Source organism: Sciurus vulgaris (genome assembly GCF_902686455.1).
Source record: "Sciurus vulgaris genome assembly, chromosome: 3".
Classification (NCBI taxonomy): Eukaryota; Metazoa; Chordata; class Mammalia; order Rodentia; family Sciuridae; genus Sciurus; species Sciurus vulgaris.
This window is the reverse complement of record NC_136463.1, coordinates 186830458-186845869: the sequence shown is the minus strand read 5'-3', so window position 1 is coordinate 186845869 and position 15412 is coordinate 186830458. Positions and strand designations below refer to the sequence as shown.

The window sequence follows — 15412 nt, the reverse complement described above, 5'->3', positions numbered from 1 at the left end:
TGCGAAAGGTCCAGTTTGCTTCATCTGGAGACTTGTGGCAGATTCATCACAGCGAGGACTTCGGCTCCCACATCCACACATGGGACGGAGGGTGCAGCTGGTGTACCCTTGGAGGACCGGGCAGTGCCCAGGCCAGCTCTCGCTTCTGCTGCGGGGGCCACAGCTTGTGGAGCCTGGCGAGGGTCTGGGCGTGCTGGGGCTCACGCCCCTGTGAGGCCAGTCGGGGGGGTTCTGTTCCCCGTACTCAGGGGGACCACGGACCAGGGCCCCTGGCATTCTTGCCAAAGCCTGCTGTCTGCTGGTGGAGGAGCTCCGCCTGGGGATGGGACTCTGTGCATGCACGGTACCTTCCTGTTTCTGGAAAAGCTTTTCCAGGATCGTGGACTAGTCCAAAGAGGTGGCCCACTTGCCCAATGTGCACAGCCCAGGGCCAGTGCTGGGCTTTCAGTGGGGAGCAGGCCCACTTTTCCAGTGGGTGTGGCCATTTCTTCACAGTCCCTGGGGGTCTCCCTCCTCTACTTGGTGTGAGGCCTGAGTTCTCGCGGGGCTGAGGCTGCGAGGCAGGTGGGGCGTCTTCCTGGAACAGGTCTCCCAGGAACAGGTCTCCCACAGGGCACCCTTCCCCGCAGGGGCTTCCCTGTGTGGCCCAAGGTGGGGGTGTGACCCGACCCGTGCCAGTTCTATCATCCCACACAGGGCCCTGTGGGGATGAGGGGGCACGATCCTTCAGATGCTCCCTGAAGTCATTCCCTTCCACAGTGGGGAGCCCCAGGCACAAGAGGCCAGCCCGGGGACGGGAGCCTTTGCCATGTGAAACAGTTATTTTCCCAAACAGGGAAAAATCCTAGTGACATCACGGGCCCAAGTCCTATCAGTTACGGTGCTGGTAAGGCCTGCTGGTACACTAGCCCCAGGTGCGACAGCCTGGCCCAGGATTGGGCTCCCCTTGCAGCATCCTCTCAGGGGAAGGTGGGGCACAGGAAGAGTCCTGCCCTGCCCATCCCCCTGGACAGCCCTGGCTCAGGGGTGGGGGTGGCCTCTGGGGTGGAAGTCCTGCATGAGTGGCCACAGGATGGGCCTGCAGAGCAGGAGGGACCTCCCGGCCTGCACCCTGGCTGAAATCTAACCCTCATTCTTGGGCCCTAGTGTCATGGCCTCGCCTGGCTTCCCAGCAGCTTGATGCGGCCAAGTGATTCCCACTTCCCTCTCTTCCTCCGAAGGAAGGCTCCTTGCCGATGAGATCATGGGAATAAAAACTCCCTTCACCCCAAAAACAGTGGGAGCCTGCCGTCAACTTGTGTGGCCTCTGCTACCTCCTGGGGTGGCCTGTGCGTGACGCCACCAATGCTTCCCGTCCCGTCACATGGATGAGGAAACTCAGGCTCAGATCCTGGGACGCCAGGACCTTGGCCCAAGGTCATGGAGTCACCAAACAACACGGTGTCCAGGTCCAGCCCCCATAGCCTGTATCCAGCAGCTCTGATGGACTCAGAGACTGAATTCAGTTCACGAATGTTTCCCCCTGTTCCTGTGGGGGTTAGGGACACAAGGTGGGAGTTGAACCTAGTGCATCCTGGAAGGGCCTGGGCTGTGGCAGCCAACCACGGAAGAGCTCCTGCCACCTGGGGGCCACATCTCCATGTTTCCAGTAGATTAATCTAAAGAATCAGTTTTTAGCTCACAGTGTCATGCAGGAGGGTAGAATTGGTCCTGTTTGCCATTCTGATAAGGACTGATATTTATTTATCTAAGCAGTATTGGGGACGGAAACTAGGGGTGCTTTACCACTGAGCTACATTCCCGGCCCTTTTATTTTTTATTTTGAAACAGGGTCTTGAGAAGTTGCCCAGGCATACTTCAAATTTGGGATCCTCCTGGCTCAGCCTCACAAGTAGCTGGGAAGAGTCACATTCTTAAATGTGACTGTAATTTAAAGAACCCAATCCTTTCCCCTCTGAACGCTCTCAAATTGTCTCACTCATGAGCTTTTGGGGGACACGTCACATCCGAACCACAACTGGGACCAAAGAAGAGCAACGCAGGCCCTTGCACAGGGCGTGTCCCCCTCTCCTAAGTCCGTGACGGATGGATGCTGCTCCTCCTAACGGCCAGGGAGTGGAGGGTTAGCCGACCACAGAGACCCTCCCAGCAACCCGTCCACTTGATTCATTCCCTGAGGGTGCCAGCAGCCTGGCCAGCCACCACCGTGCCTGCCCAGTGCATGCAAGAGGCTGGATAACTCGAGGGAGGCCCTGGGAAACCAAGCCCAGTGGAAGTGGCTGCAGCAGCCTGGGGCAGCAGCACCCGGGTTGCTGTGTGGGCCTGGCTACCGGTGCTCCGTGGGCACCCTGCGGGCTGCGGCAGGGTCCCTCCTCCCCCAGCCCCATCTGCAGGGGGACACCGTGCACCCCCTTGGCAGGCACCTGCTCTACAGCTGGGGAGGGAGTGTGCTTGATGTCCCTTCTAGAAGCCCACACTAGCCCAGATCTTCTGCGTCTTTGTTTTTCTCAGGTCTTCAATAACGGACGCGGATGCACGGGCTGCCCGTGGCCATCTCTGTCCCATGTGGATGAGCATCTGAGCATGTAAGAGCGCCCTGGACCTTCCCCACCACTCTGCACCAGCGTGGTCACAGTGGACCGCTCATGGCCTCGCTCCTTCCGCTCTGGATTCTGGTTGGTGTGGCCGGCGAGCACCACTAGCAGGAGGGTCAAGACACTGAGAAGCCCCTGTTCTGCCACTTCCCTCCGCAGGGCACTGCCCCCGTCCCCAAGGCCCTCTGCACACGTGCAGCAGGTGCCCTGAGGGGGCAGCTCTGTGGGTCAGCCCCGGTGCGGTCTGAGGCTGAGGGTCAGGTGCTGGACAGCATGTGTCCCCACCCCAAAGTGCCCCCATTCCCATGCTCGCTGGGCAGGAGCAGAGATCGGCCTAGCACACCCCCTTCAGCTACACTTCCCTTCAAAATAAGTCAATGTCCCTCTTCAAGGCCTTGTTTTTAAGCAGCCTTTGACTGACGTCCTTCCTCAGTGCCTAGAAAGTGTTCCTGGAAACTTCCATGCAGCACGTCAAGGATTCCAGAAATCCTTGCTCTGTTAGCACCCTGTCCACCAGCCAGCCTAGTCCCTCAGTCCCCAACTCTTTTCCTTGGAGGCCCTGCTCTCCCTGGACCCGGGTCAGCGCAGTTCTCCCTAATAACTGAGAAGTGAGAAGTCAGGTCTGGGAGCAACATGGACTCAGAGCCCGGGGAAAAAGCCCAGGCACCATGGGCTGGACCGGAGAGGAAGCCCTGGCCCAGAGGGAGATGGAGCTACCTAAGGCCTTGTAGGGTCAGGGCCAGGCTGGGGATCTGACCCTTGACTTGCAGCCCTGTCTTCTGATGGAGCCCATGACAGAGGAGGCGTGCGCTCAGACCTCGTGAGAGTCCTTTATTATGTCCTTGGTTACAAACATGGTGCCTGGCTCAGGACGAGATATATATGGGGAGAGAGAGAGAGAGAGAGAGAGAGAGACAGAGAGAGAGACAGAGAGAGAGAGAGAGAGCATGCAGGAGATGCAGGAGGTTGAGCAGGCTCTGCATGGGCCCCAGTGATACTTGGGGACCCTGGGGCAGGCCTGAGCCAGCCTGGTAGCCCCTTCACTGGCAAGAGGCCATTGATACCCCCAAGCTTCCTCTCTCAGGAGGCTACTGGGAGCAAGACCCCTAAGACCCGAGTCACAGAAGTCCTACCCTGTGGGAAATTTCATTCCAAGAGCCTTTGTTTGATGAAAGCCGTCCCAAGGAGCAGGGGAATCCTGTCCTCCAGCGCCGTCTCCTGCTGCCTACCTTGGGACCCTCCGTGCCTCACGCCTCACCCCTTCCCTCCTAGGGCCTCTGGGACGCTGCCCTCTTGGTGTAGGGGGAAGAGAAAGGGTTGAGCAGGCTTCCTTTGTCCCCAGAAGCAGATTTGGAAACCTAGTGCCCCCGCTGGGGGGTGGGAGGAGGAGTGGACCCCTGTGCGGTGAACAGAGCCTGAGGTCAGAGTGGCAGGCGGCCAGGTGTGGTCGCACAGCTGTGGGTCCACAGGAGGGTCCTGGAGCTGACCGCATGCGGCCCTAACTCACTTGAGCAACTCCCCCAAGGCCACAGGGGGGGCGGAGGCCAGAGGAGTTGATCCTGGGAGAGCCCTGAGCTCTGAATGGCATCCTGGATCCCCTGGCACCTTCCTCTGAGGTCCAGTGTCCCAGGCCCACCGAGTCCATCCTCCCACTGCACAGGTGTCTGGAGATCAGCCTTTGCCGCCTGCACTGTGGACACAAGGCTGTGTCCTCTGAGCTGTGCCTTCTGCTGTCCCTGGTGGCCCAGAGCACCGGGGATGGCATCTCCAAGGGACCTAGCGAAAGCACCAGGGGCCGTTCAGCAGGGCAACGAGGAGCTGCCCGGGACCCCAGCAGCCGCTCCCCACCTAGTGCTCCAGGGCCCGGCCGAAGGGCCGTGTCCATTTGGAGGTGTCCAGGAAGACGCTGGAGGCGCCGTGGTAGAGCCAGAGGCGGGGCAGGGCCCCGTGGCGCGTCCAGGCGTCCTGAAGGGTGTCGTAGGCCTCCATCTCGACGTGGTAGTCGCCGCCCATGCCCTGCCAGCGGCCGCCTGTCACGTACAGGGCGTCACCCAGAGGCACCAGTGCTCCGTTCTCGTGTAGGCTGTGTTGGGACTGCACCTGGGGGTGGTCCATGGTCAACAGAGGCCTGTGGCCAGCAGCACCCTCGCCAGGGTCCACGGGGGAGGATGGCAGAGCACTGGGCACCAGCCTCCTGGGGCTCCCTGGGAGCTTCCTCAGACTCCCTTTGGCGGCAGCTGCCACGACTTCCAAGAGGATGGCATTTCCTGGAGTCTGAGGGGCTGGGGGACTCTGAGGCCTGAGCCCAGCTGCCTCCGGTGAGTCTGGGATGAGCCTTGCTTCAAGTGGCTGGCCCGGAGAGCACGAGGGACAAGTGTGGCTCGGCCCACAGACACCCAGGAGGAGCCTCCCCGAGACACCCTTGAACCTCACACACTCCTCACCCCTGCACGTGGCCTCAGAAGTGCGCTCAAGAGGGGTCAAGGGGCAAGGATGTGGCATTCCAGAGCTTCTGGGAGTGCCTGGGTCGGGGAAAGGGCCTGGCTACCAGGCCTAGGGAGCGCAAAGTAGGTCCCCAACCCAGAATGGTGGGACCCCAGCCTGGACCCACAGCATGGCAGGAGAGGCCTGGCTGCAGCCTGTCCAGGAGGCCCAGGAAGAAGTGCCCCCGGCAGGGCCTGTCCTGCACCTGTTTTACCACGATGATGGGGCCTCAGTTCAGCAGCGTGCTGACACCCGGGGACAGCTGCAGACAGCAGGAATGCAGAGGCCCCTACTGCCAGGCTGGTGGCTGCAGCCTCCCAGGGAGGCTACAGGAAAGGAAGCCACTGCCTCAGTCTCTGGAGGCTGGTGGGCAGGCCAGTGTCCAGCTCGGGGCTGAGACCCATTGTGGCCTCCAGTGAGGGGAAAATCGGGGCTCTGGTGCCCCAGGCTGTCCTCTGCATGACCACCTCCACCCTCTGCTGGGCCCAGTGGCCAAAGAAAAGTGGCAGAGTGGGTTGGTGCTGGGAGATCAGGGAGCCCAGAAGCAGGCAGCTCGGGACCCCTCCCTGCCCCTCCACCCCAGAGGGAGGCTCCCTCCCCCTCGGCCAACCTCGGGAAGGAGTTGCCTCAGAAGCACCCACCTGCTGAACCTGCCTACGCTTCCCGAGGAGGAGGCCCGGCCACCCCTCTGCAGGAGGATGGCATTCAGGGGACAGAGCACCAGTGGTGACCGGCTCACCCGTCAGCTGCATCCAGGGGATACCAAGGCCTGTCTTGCTTCCCGGCCGGCCTCTCTGTGGGCACCCCCAACTCCTGCCCCGCCAGGAGTACTGCAGGGACCACCAGTGGGAGGGGACAGTGGGAGACGGGGACGCCCACCTTCTGCCACAGGTTGGCCCCGGGGTCATACACGTAGACCTTCTTGGTATTGTCACCGATGAGGTACAGCGACCCCTGCAGCGCGGCACAGCGAGGCGAGGACAGGTACTTGGGCAGGAAGGGAGAGGCGATCACGCTCCACACGTCTGCAGGCGAGGGGCACCTTCACCAGAGGGGCCAGGCACTGCTCCGAGCCTCAGGGCTCACCGCGTGGACCAGAGCACCCTCACTGTGCCGGGACTGGAGATTTGCAGAGGGGGCCAGTGGTCCCTGTCCCTGTGCCCTGGGAGGCCAAGTCCCACTGAACTGTGGGGGCCTCTCATCCTCAGGAGGGGGCTTTGGCCTGGTCACCCCCACCCACCCTATAGTCCCTGAGTCCCCAGCCCCTCCTCCTCACACTGCCCTGTCTCCCCAGGAGGCCCCACACCACCTGGATCCTGACACTGGGAAATGGGCCCTCTCATCTCCACCACCCAGAAGACACAGGGTCACAGACAGGGCCGGAAAGGCCACCATGCTGGGAAGTACTCAGCTGGGACCCAAACCCCATCCAAGAGTCCAGAGCCTGAGTGAGTTACAGCCCACTGAGTCCAGGAGATTCAGGGTCACTGCCCACAAGGCCCCGTCCAGGTACACAAAGCAACCAGGCAGCCTTCAGGAGCAGGTGAGGGGCTGGGGCAGGAGAGCCCTGCTGCTTACCTCCAGGCCTGAAGGGGCCTGGCACCTGGTGGGTGGCCCAGCCCTCGCTGCCTGCTCGCCTCCCATCCACCTCTAAAGGGGCCGTGGCCTTCAAGAGAGGCCCCTGGCCACCTGCTCCTCCTCTCAGCCCCACCTGCCCACAGGCCCACCCTCGCCCGACTGTGCCAGGACTGGGGTGGGGGCTTGCAGAGGGGCCCAGCGTCCCATCCCTCCCGGGGCTGCCAGCTGCCACGGGGTCAGCTGCCTGCCCACCTGTGACGGGGTTGTAGCACTGCAGGGCCAGCGCGTTGTACTTGCAGGCACTGGAGCCCACCAGGTAGAGCCGGCCCCGGCAGCCGGCCGCAGAGAAGTTGCTGACGTACTTGAGGGCCGGGCTGACGGGTGTCCAGCTGTCTGTGTAGGGATCGTAGCTCTCCACCTCCACCACATCCAGGGTGGTGCCTGTGAGGCGGTGCATCTCAGCTGGGGGCCAGGCTGGGAGCCAGCCAGGAGGAAGCTGTTGCACACTCAGGGCGGGGCTTTCAGAGGTGCCCGGGAGAGCCTGGCCTCCAGAGGCAGCCAGCTGCACACATGCAGGCCCGGGAAGCTGGGGCTCCCAGAGCTGAGGGTGCCTGCCCAAGGCCAGGCCACCAACAACCGGCAGGGAATGGATGGTCACCTGGACCCTGGAGGGTCCCCAGCCAGTCCTGGGAGGGTGGGTTGTAAGAAGAAAGACCCTGGAGCTATGGGCAGCTGCCTCCCCAGTCCCAAGTGGAGTCTGGGTGTGACAAAGGTGGGGAGTCTGGATGTGGAGCGAGAGGTGGCGCCGGCCTTCCTGGTGCCCCAGCCTGGATGGCACCCAGGGTGCCACAGTGTCCCACTGTGTGACCCTGGGAGTCAAGGTGCCCTGGGCTTGGGGACTGTGTATGTTCCCTGCTCTCTGGCTAGGACATAGCAGCCATTGAGAAAAAAGGGTACAGTGGGGGCAGGGGGCATTAGGTGGCCTCAGGGCCAGGTCACCTGCATTTCCTTTTTCAACACTAGTGGAATTGATGCATTCCCTGGGGTGCCGGGGTGACAAGTTGGCCCTGTGTCAGGCTGAGGGCTTAGAGGAATTGACAGCGATGACAGAGTGGCCACAGCGGTTCATTGCTCTGAGGCTTCCCAGACCCTGAGCTAAAAACTGAGTCCCAGGTTCTAGGGTGGCATGGTCACCCCTGCTGGCAAATCAAGGCCCCAGTTCCTGCTGGCCACCTCCCGACTCCTCGTCCTGCTTCCTCTGCCCACAAGAGCAGCAGAAGCACTGGAGCTGGCTGCTGAGGTCACCCAGCCGTGAGTTCTGAGAGCCAGCAGCTGGAAGCCCTATTGTGGTGTCCCTGACCTCCCCAGAGGGCGAGCTCCTGGGCAGGACTGTGGGGCGCCCTGCTGGCTGCAGGGCGTGGCAGGGCGGTCTCACCACCAATGGCGTAGATCTCCCCGTTGAGAGAGGCGCTGGCGTGGTTGGTGCGGGCCTTCAGCATAGGGGCCACGGGCTTCCAGGCTGCCTCCTTCAGTGGGAAGCACCAGGCCTGGGTGGTTGACCAGGTGTCTGTCTTGGTGCCCCGGGAGCCACCTGCCGGGAGAGGTTCTGTCTACATGAGTGCCCCTAGTCGGGGTCCCTGGACACCTGGGGGCTGCTTACCAATGTCCAATGCCCCTGCCCCAGTGCCAGCCATGATCACGAATGTGTTTCCATGCCACTAGGTCCTGGGTTGGAGGAGCACTGTGGGTGGTCTTTAGTTGTGGCACCTCCTTCCTCATCAACAAGGGGACAAAATCAGGGTTCCCAACCCCCATCAGGGGATTTCTCCACCAACCAAATGCCCTGAGGAACCCCAACTCCTGAGACGTGAGATTGAAAGGACAGGGGCCCACCCCAGCACCAGCCTTCTGGGGAGACACGGGGGACAGGAGCCCAGTAGGGGCCTGGGCAGTCAGTGAAGGGTGAATGGCCCAGCTTCCTGGGGCGCCCCTGGATCAAACTCCTGGCTCTCCCAGCATGGCAGGAATCCCATGAGTGGGGAGAGCAAATCTGGGGGCCACCGCCAGGCCGGGCACTGGCTGGGCAGGGTGCCCTAGAAGGAGCCTGCAGGCTGCCCACCTGTGACGTAGACGTCGTTGTTGAGTGCCGTCAGGGAGAAGCCCCACTTGTGGTAGTCGGGGAAGTCTGGAAGCGCCATCCACCTCCCTGGGGGAGAGAGGCAGAGGGTCGGGGGCTGTCCAGGGCCCTCCAAGGCACCAGCTGAGGAAGCCACCCTCACTGGTGGGGAAAGCGGTGCAAAGGGGCTCAGCTAGCCACAGAGGTGGGAGGACACCCAGCAGGGCCCTGGGTACTCCAGCTCATCCTGACCTCACCACCTCCAGCACCCCAGAGGCTGGCGCCCAGCCTGGACATGGGGTGGCACCCAGGGATGCAGCAGGAGGCAGCCGGGCTCTCACCCTAACCACTGAACCCAAGTGGCCATTCAGCCCCAGGTCCAGTCTCCCCTAAGTCAGAGGGGTACAGGTTAAGTGACCTGGTCTGTGGGTGTCACTAGTGGGTTATAAGAACTCCAGTCACCATCCAGCCACCCACCCATCCATCCTGAGCCCCCTCTTGTCCCCAGTGGCAGCCAGGGGTGTGTAGGGTATTGGACCCTGGCCCTATGGGAGGCAGAACGGGTCTGAGTACCAGCTCTTGAGCACCAGCGGTGAGCACGCGCCCTGGCCTGGTTCCCACGTGTGTAAGAGGGGTGATCTTGCCTCTCGGGAGGTATGGACGCGAGAGGACAGATGGCTATGGGGGACTGCTCAGCTGGCGGGGGTGTTGGAGTGTCACTGCTGGGAGAGCGAGGTGCCCGGCAGACCTGCCTTCCTGGAGCCGCCTGCGATACATCGAGGCAAGAGACGAGGAGATGTTTTGAAAATCAACACGAGACCGTGATGGGGGGTCAAGGTCCTGTTAAGGGGAGCGTCTGTGGGCGGGGCAGGGCCCTGGGCGGCACCCCGGAATGCTCTGCTTACTGTTTACGACAGTTTCAGGGCATGTGGAATTCCAGGCCTCATGGTGAGTAGAGTCTGGCTGACTCATGCCTGTGTCACCCCAGGGTGGGGACTGCCCAACAGTTAGCAGGCCTTGGCTTCCAGCACCCCCGCTGCCCTGCTGCCCTCCTGGCCAGGTCTGAGGGACAGCTGCTCCCTCCTGACGTCAGTCCCAAATTCCCCCTCGTCAGCCTCTGACCTGGATAGCCAGCCTCGGACTTTCTCCAGCCCACCAGCCGCTGCCACCCTTTGGGTGGCTGGCCACCTGCCCCAGCCCAGGACACCAGCCAGCCTGCACCAGCACTTTCCCAGGAAGTGGAACACAGGAGCCCCGAGCCCTCACCTCCTCCCAGGCACCCAAACGGCAGTCCTGGCCTCGGTGCCTGGCTGGCCTCCTGAGGGCTGGGAGAAGGCCCAGATGCCTAGCACAGAGAGGAGGCCGAGGACCCTTAGGGAGGTAGAGCAAGCTGCTAAGGCTGGAGCCAGAACCCGGGGACTGAGTGCTCTCAGGCTGCCTCCAGCCGCTGTCCCTGTGCCCAGGAAGGGGCACTGATAGGAAGCAGTGAACCAGGCCACACCCCACACAGCACTGCCTGGGCAGTGGGACCTTTACCCTGACCCAGGACCTGATAAAGACCAGAGTTGGGGCTCTGGCTGGAGGGAGAGGGGACTGAATGTGTCCATCGCCCTGGCTATGGCCTGGGCTCCTTTGCAGCCCCTGGCAAGACCAGACAGGCACTCCCGGCACCTGGACTTGGGCAAGTGTCGTGTTCCCTGTGTACCTGCAAGGTGACACAGGGGCCACCAGAAGGGGTGTGGGGAGAGGTACTCACGGGCCTTGGCGTTGTAGAAGGCGAAGTTCCCAGAGTGAGGAGTGGGCTCCTCACCACCTTCCTCGTCCTCCTCCAGTGCCCGCCCGCCCACCACCACCAGCACCTCCTCTAGCTTCTGCGGGAGGCCCAGCATCACCTGTGGGCAGGAGCAGGGGCAGATGCGCTGGCTACCATTTCCCTGTGTCAGGGCCGCGTGGACCTGGCCAGCCTTAGCTGGTGCACACGTGTGTGTGTGTGTGTGCGCACGCTGCGTGGTGGCCATGGGTGGAGGTGGCTGCAGATGCACCGTGTGTGAGGGCCAGCGCTGTGCCCGGTGCAGACCCTGGCTCCCTGGCCCAGAGACACGGTCCTCAGTAAGGAGCCACTGTCCACGGCAGCCAGGATTCCTTCTCCAGTGTCCAGCCTCCCACCACCAGGATTACTGCAAAGGCCAGCAGGGCAGCCCCCAGGCCACTCCAGCATGAGGCCATGCCCACTGTGATTGGTCAGGGTCCGGCGGTGACAGGGCAGAGATTTTGCCCGCTACACACTCCACCCTCAGCTGGGAGCCACCAGGCTGAGCCTGATCTTCCCCCGGCAGCCCCAGAGCAGGCTGTCTGGCAGCTGACCCTGGGGCTTCTTGTCTCAGTCACATCAGGCCTGTCACCTCATCAGGACCTGCTTCCTGCCAGCACCCAAGGAAAGACATCCACAGAGGCCTGTGCAGCACCTGCAGGTGCAGGTGCTGGTGGCTACCAGGTTGCCTGTGGCCTCTGTCTGTGTACCGTGGGGCTGCCTTCCTGGACAGTCCCCTCTCCTCCTGCCAAGCTCCTTCCCCTCCTCTAGGGCATAGCTGGGTGCCACGTCCTCCAGGGAGCCTCTGGCCTAAGCATCTGGCCTTTCCACTCGGCCTTGGGTCTGGTCCAGGTCCGTCCCGCTGAGCCATGGGCTCCTTCAGGACAGGGTCACTTCTCGGTTCCCCTCTCCTGACACAGGGTGTGGCACTCAGGCACAATCTGTACTCGAGGGATGAGTAATGCCCTCGCAGGTGACCTGTCCAAGGAGGGGGCAGAGCAAAGCTGGTGGCACCTTGGTGACGCCCTTTCCTTGCTCTTCCTCCCAGGGCTCACTCCCTGCTCCTTCGCAGGGGGAGCTGTGGGTCCTCACTCACCCCATGGTGGTCCTGGGACAGTGCCTCCTGGCAGGCCTCTGAATCCTGGATCAGCGGCTCCGTGGCCAGGAGTTGCTGCACGCAGGGCCTGGGCACAGCATCTAGGCGCACCAAGCTGAGCAGCTCGGGCAGGAGGGCAGCCCGGGCCTGGGTGTCGTGGCGAACCCAGCGCAGCAGGGCCTCAAGCCGGCTCTGCTCTGGCTGCACCTGCAGCAGGTCGCTGGCCAGACAAGTAGCCAGCCGTTCCCGGGGCAGCTGCAGAAACTCGTCCTCCTGGGCCACGGCCTCAAAGTTCTCCCGCAGGAAGGCCCAGGCCTTGGCGGCCACCCCCAGCAGCCCCTGTTGCTCCCCAAACTCGCAGATTCCCAGGCAGTTGGTAGCGTCCAGCTGCTGTTGGAGGTAGCGGCCACAGACCTTCTGCACAGCAGGGAAGTGGAGGCGGGAGGCCGTGCGCGTCAGGGCCTCCACGTTGGTCTGTGTGATGGTCAGCCGACCCGTGTACACAAAGTCCAGCAGCTGTCCCACCACGGCCGGCTCCATGTCCTGGAGCTCGACACGTGCAGAGAAGCTCTCGGCAAAGTCACCAGCAAACATGGCGTGGAAGTAGGGGCTGCTCAGCGCCAGGAGGCTGCGGTGGCAAGGTAGCTCCTGGCCACCCACCAGCAGGGTGACGTCGGCCAGCTTGGGCAGAGAGCGCAGCCGCTGCAAGCCATCCAGCATGTCCTGGGCATGCGAGGGCAGCTGGAAGTCCAGGTCATCCACATTCCGCACCATGATGAAAGAACCAGGCAGGGACCCTCTGCAGCCCACCCTGTCACCGTGAAGAAGCACCTGGAGCCCGCCTGAGCTCTCAGGCAGGGTAGAGAACAGGATCAGTTGGGGCCAGTTTCTCCCCTCTGGGGACCGCCATCTCACTGACAGTGCGTCAGCCTTCCCCGCCCCCGTGAGCACTGGCCGAGCCTTGCTGACCTGAGGGCCACCGTCCACCACCTCCCTTGACCCAGACTGCAGCCTTGTGAGGGGACAAGTACTGCTCCCATTTCACAGGGAGGGAGGTGAGACCTAGGGGCCAGTCCTACCCACGGCCAGGCCCATGGGGAGGGACAGGCCCCTGAGAGAGCCCAAGCTCTGGGCCTCCTCCGTAACTCTGGGGTACAGGATCCTGTGTCACCCATACTCCCCAAAGGCTGACCCTCATCCTCGCCCTCTGCCCAGATCCACATGCTGATCAACTGGTGGGGGCGTGTCCAGGTTTCCGCCTCCTGACCGCCCTGCTTCTGTGCCTTGGCTGGGCGACCCTGGCTGGCCTCACCCTCTCTGGTCCCTTCACCCGTCTGCCAGGTGGCAGGACCTGGAGTCACCGTCCTTGCCAAGGGCACCCACCCCACGGGGTCCCCAGGCCCCACCGTCCTGCAGGTGGAAAGCTGTCACGGTACAACTGGGGACACTGAAGCACAGAGGGCCTGACTCACTTGCCCAGGGTCACACAGAAATGGGGGGGAGCTGGTCCTGGACCTCAGAGCCAGTTTGGGGCTATAGCTGAGCTTGGGCTACTAAAAACACCGCAGCTTCAGGAAGAAGTCCCACTTCCGGGCACGCTGAATTTTGCACACGCTTATTTATGGGTTTCTGGTGTTTGCCCTCAGAGAAACATCCCAAGGCAAGAGTCTGTACAACAGGTTGGTCCCCAGTCACCCCAAAGACAGAGACCTGCATGGTAGGGGGTGTCCCACCATCCAGGGGGTGCCTTGTGCAGCCCACAGGGCCAGACAATGGTACAGAATGCTCTAGAAATAAAATGAATGAGATGAAATCAGAGCTGAATGAAAATGAGAAAGGCCCATATAGAGAAATGTCCAACCTCAAGGCCTGAGCAAGGGATTTGGGGCAGGGGCTGGAGGGCTGTCCCCTCCCCGACCTGTGGGTTCCCGCCTCCTTCCTATTGAGCAGAATGCACCTGAGGAGCCCACTCAGGCCTTCCGGGACAGCCTGGGCTTCTGCTGGGACAGAACAGCTGAGGAGGCCAGAGCCAGCAGCCAGGTTGGCCTTCCAACCTGCCTGACCCCCTCATCCTGCTCTGGCCTGGCAGGCACAAGAGATTAGCTGAGGGTAAGTGAGGGGGCTCTCCTGGGCCACTGCCCCAGGCTTGGCATTCCGGTCATTGCTGCCTTCCCTTTGGCCAGCTGCTACGATGGTGGCATGATGGCGGCACAGTGGCAGCCAGACGGGAATCCCAGAGTACCCAGGCACCTCGGGGTGCTTGCTGGCACCTGCTGCTGCCATTCCATCGTGGGGAGGGGTCCCAGGGGCCTCAGAGCCTCATCCAGCGCCTGCCCAGGAAGGGAGGGTGAGCAGGCAGGCAGCTGAGGCCTTAACCCAGCATGGCCCTTCTCCTGGGTGCTGTCCCAGGCGTCCGGCCTCCCCACCCACCCACCCGTCCGGCTAGAACGCCGAGGAAGCCAGTTTGCTGGTCCCCAGTCCACCCTGAGGAACCACTCGGCTTGCAGAGGGGCCTCTGTCCCAAGCTCTCAGTTCTGTGATCCCTGGGCCAACAGGACACCGAGCATGACCACCCCCCACCCTCTGCTGCCCACTGCCTGGCCCCTCCTTTGTCGTCTGCCCTGCTCAGAGCCCTGGCCCTACCTTTCGGCCAGTCCTGGCCTGCGTTGCTGAAGACACGGAGCTGAGGACGGGGCTGCCTAGCCGCAGAGGGGCATGGAGGCCTCCTGGGCTGGGCTGGGCTGGGCTGGGTGGCCACGTGGGGACAAGGGGGTATTTTTAGCCTCTGTCTGCAAGGGGGGGGGGGTCGGCTGGTGGAGGGAAGAGGGGAGGTGACAGCCTGTCATAGATGTCAGCTGTGAAAGCCCAAACTGCCCATGTCACATCAAAGACCGAGGCCTCTGGGTACCCCGGGCAGGATGGGCAGCAGGAGCCTCCAGGACAACCAGGAACTTTCGCCTCTCCAGGGCCTTTGGTCTGCCTTGAGGCATGGGGACGCCCCTCCACTGGTTTCCTCATCTGTAAGATGGGACAGTGGGAGCCTGTGCCGGGGACCAGGCCACACGGGGAGCCTCAGCTCCTGGCTGGACGCTGAGTGCCTGACCGGTGAAGCTTCCGTTCACGTGACGGGTCCTCCTGGGGATTCCTCTGCTGACTGGTGACATCTCTCCTCACACAAGCAGGGCTTAATCAGCCAGGTCTTCCAAAGATTGGGGTCCGCGGTGGCAGTGGGGAGGTTTTGGTGGCAAAGAGGGCAACAGGGCATTGAGAAGGCTCCCCGGGCCCCACCAAGCAGGGGCAGGGGCAGAGGAGGCCAGGCCTTGCTGTGCTGGCCTTGGCCTTGGGCTTCCTGGTCTCTCCCTTCATTCCGAGTGCCAAAGATGGCCAGGACACGGGGTGGAGGTCATCTAAACATACAGTGGTCACAGGGAGCCCCTCACATCTGGACCTGAACGAGACCCAGGAGGTGGAGCCTGGGGGCTGGGGGGTCCCTGGACATCTCTCGTGCCAGTGCTCAGCACCACGCCTACCAGCCAGGGGCTTCCACGCACCAGAGAGAAGCCTTGGCCCTGAGCCCGGGCTGGCCAGTGGAGGGGCGCCTGTCAGTGCTTCCTCCTTCATCTTCCTGGGCCGTACTGAGTGACCATCTCTGGAGTGTGGGCAGTGCAAGAGTCAGAGACTGTCTCATAACCCAGAGGGGCCCAGGCGGCCCAGGCAACAGCCTCCTAGCAGAG

General features: G+C 62.6%; 1 protein-coding gene across 2 annotated transcripts; it reads right to left on the bottom strand.

Moving 5' to 3' along the window:
- Positions 1 to 3521: 3521 nt before the first annotated feature.
- KLHL30 (kelch like family member 30) lies at positions 3522 to 14443 on the bottom strand. 2 transcript variants are annotated; one of them, XM_079135159.1, is made up of 8 exons: positions 14322 to 14443; positions 11679 to 12520; positions 10529 to 10664; positions 8776 to 8862; positions 8092 to 8247; positions 6909 to 7097; positions 5958 to 6103; positions 3522 to 4694 (listed from the first exon to the last, which is right to left on the bottom strand). In XM_079135159.1, exons 2-8 carry the CDS (start codon positions 12450 to 12452, stop codon positions 4443 to 4445), a joined length of 1740 nt encoding a protein of 579 aa, XP_078991285.1. In that variant the 5' UTR covers positions 12453 to 12520; positions 14322 to 14443; the 3' UTR covers positions 3522 to 4442. The 2 variants fall into 2 exon arrangements, with proteins under 2 accessions (XP_078991285.1, XP_078991286.1); XM_079135160.1 differs by having other exon boundaries at positions 11679 to 12489; positions 14322 to 14437.
- Between the last annotated feature and the right edge of the window lie 969 nt (positions 14444 to 15412).

Coding starts and splice junctions, on each gene's coding strand:
- KLHL30 (XM_079135159.1), bottom strand. CDS start 12,452: ATGGTGCGGAATGTGGATGACCTGGACTTCCAGCTGCCCTCGCATGCC. Junction 10,665..11,678: donor TGTCCCAGGACCACCATGGG/GTGAGTGAGGAC, acceptor TCCTGCCCACAG/GTGATGCTGGGCCTCCCGCA. Junction 4,695..5,957: donor GGGCCAACCTGTGGCAGAAG/GTGGGCGTCCCC, acceptor GACCACCCCCAG/GTGCAGTCCCAACACAGCCT.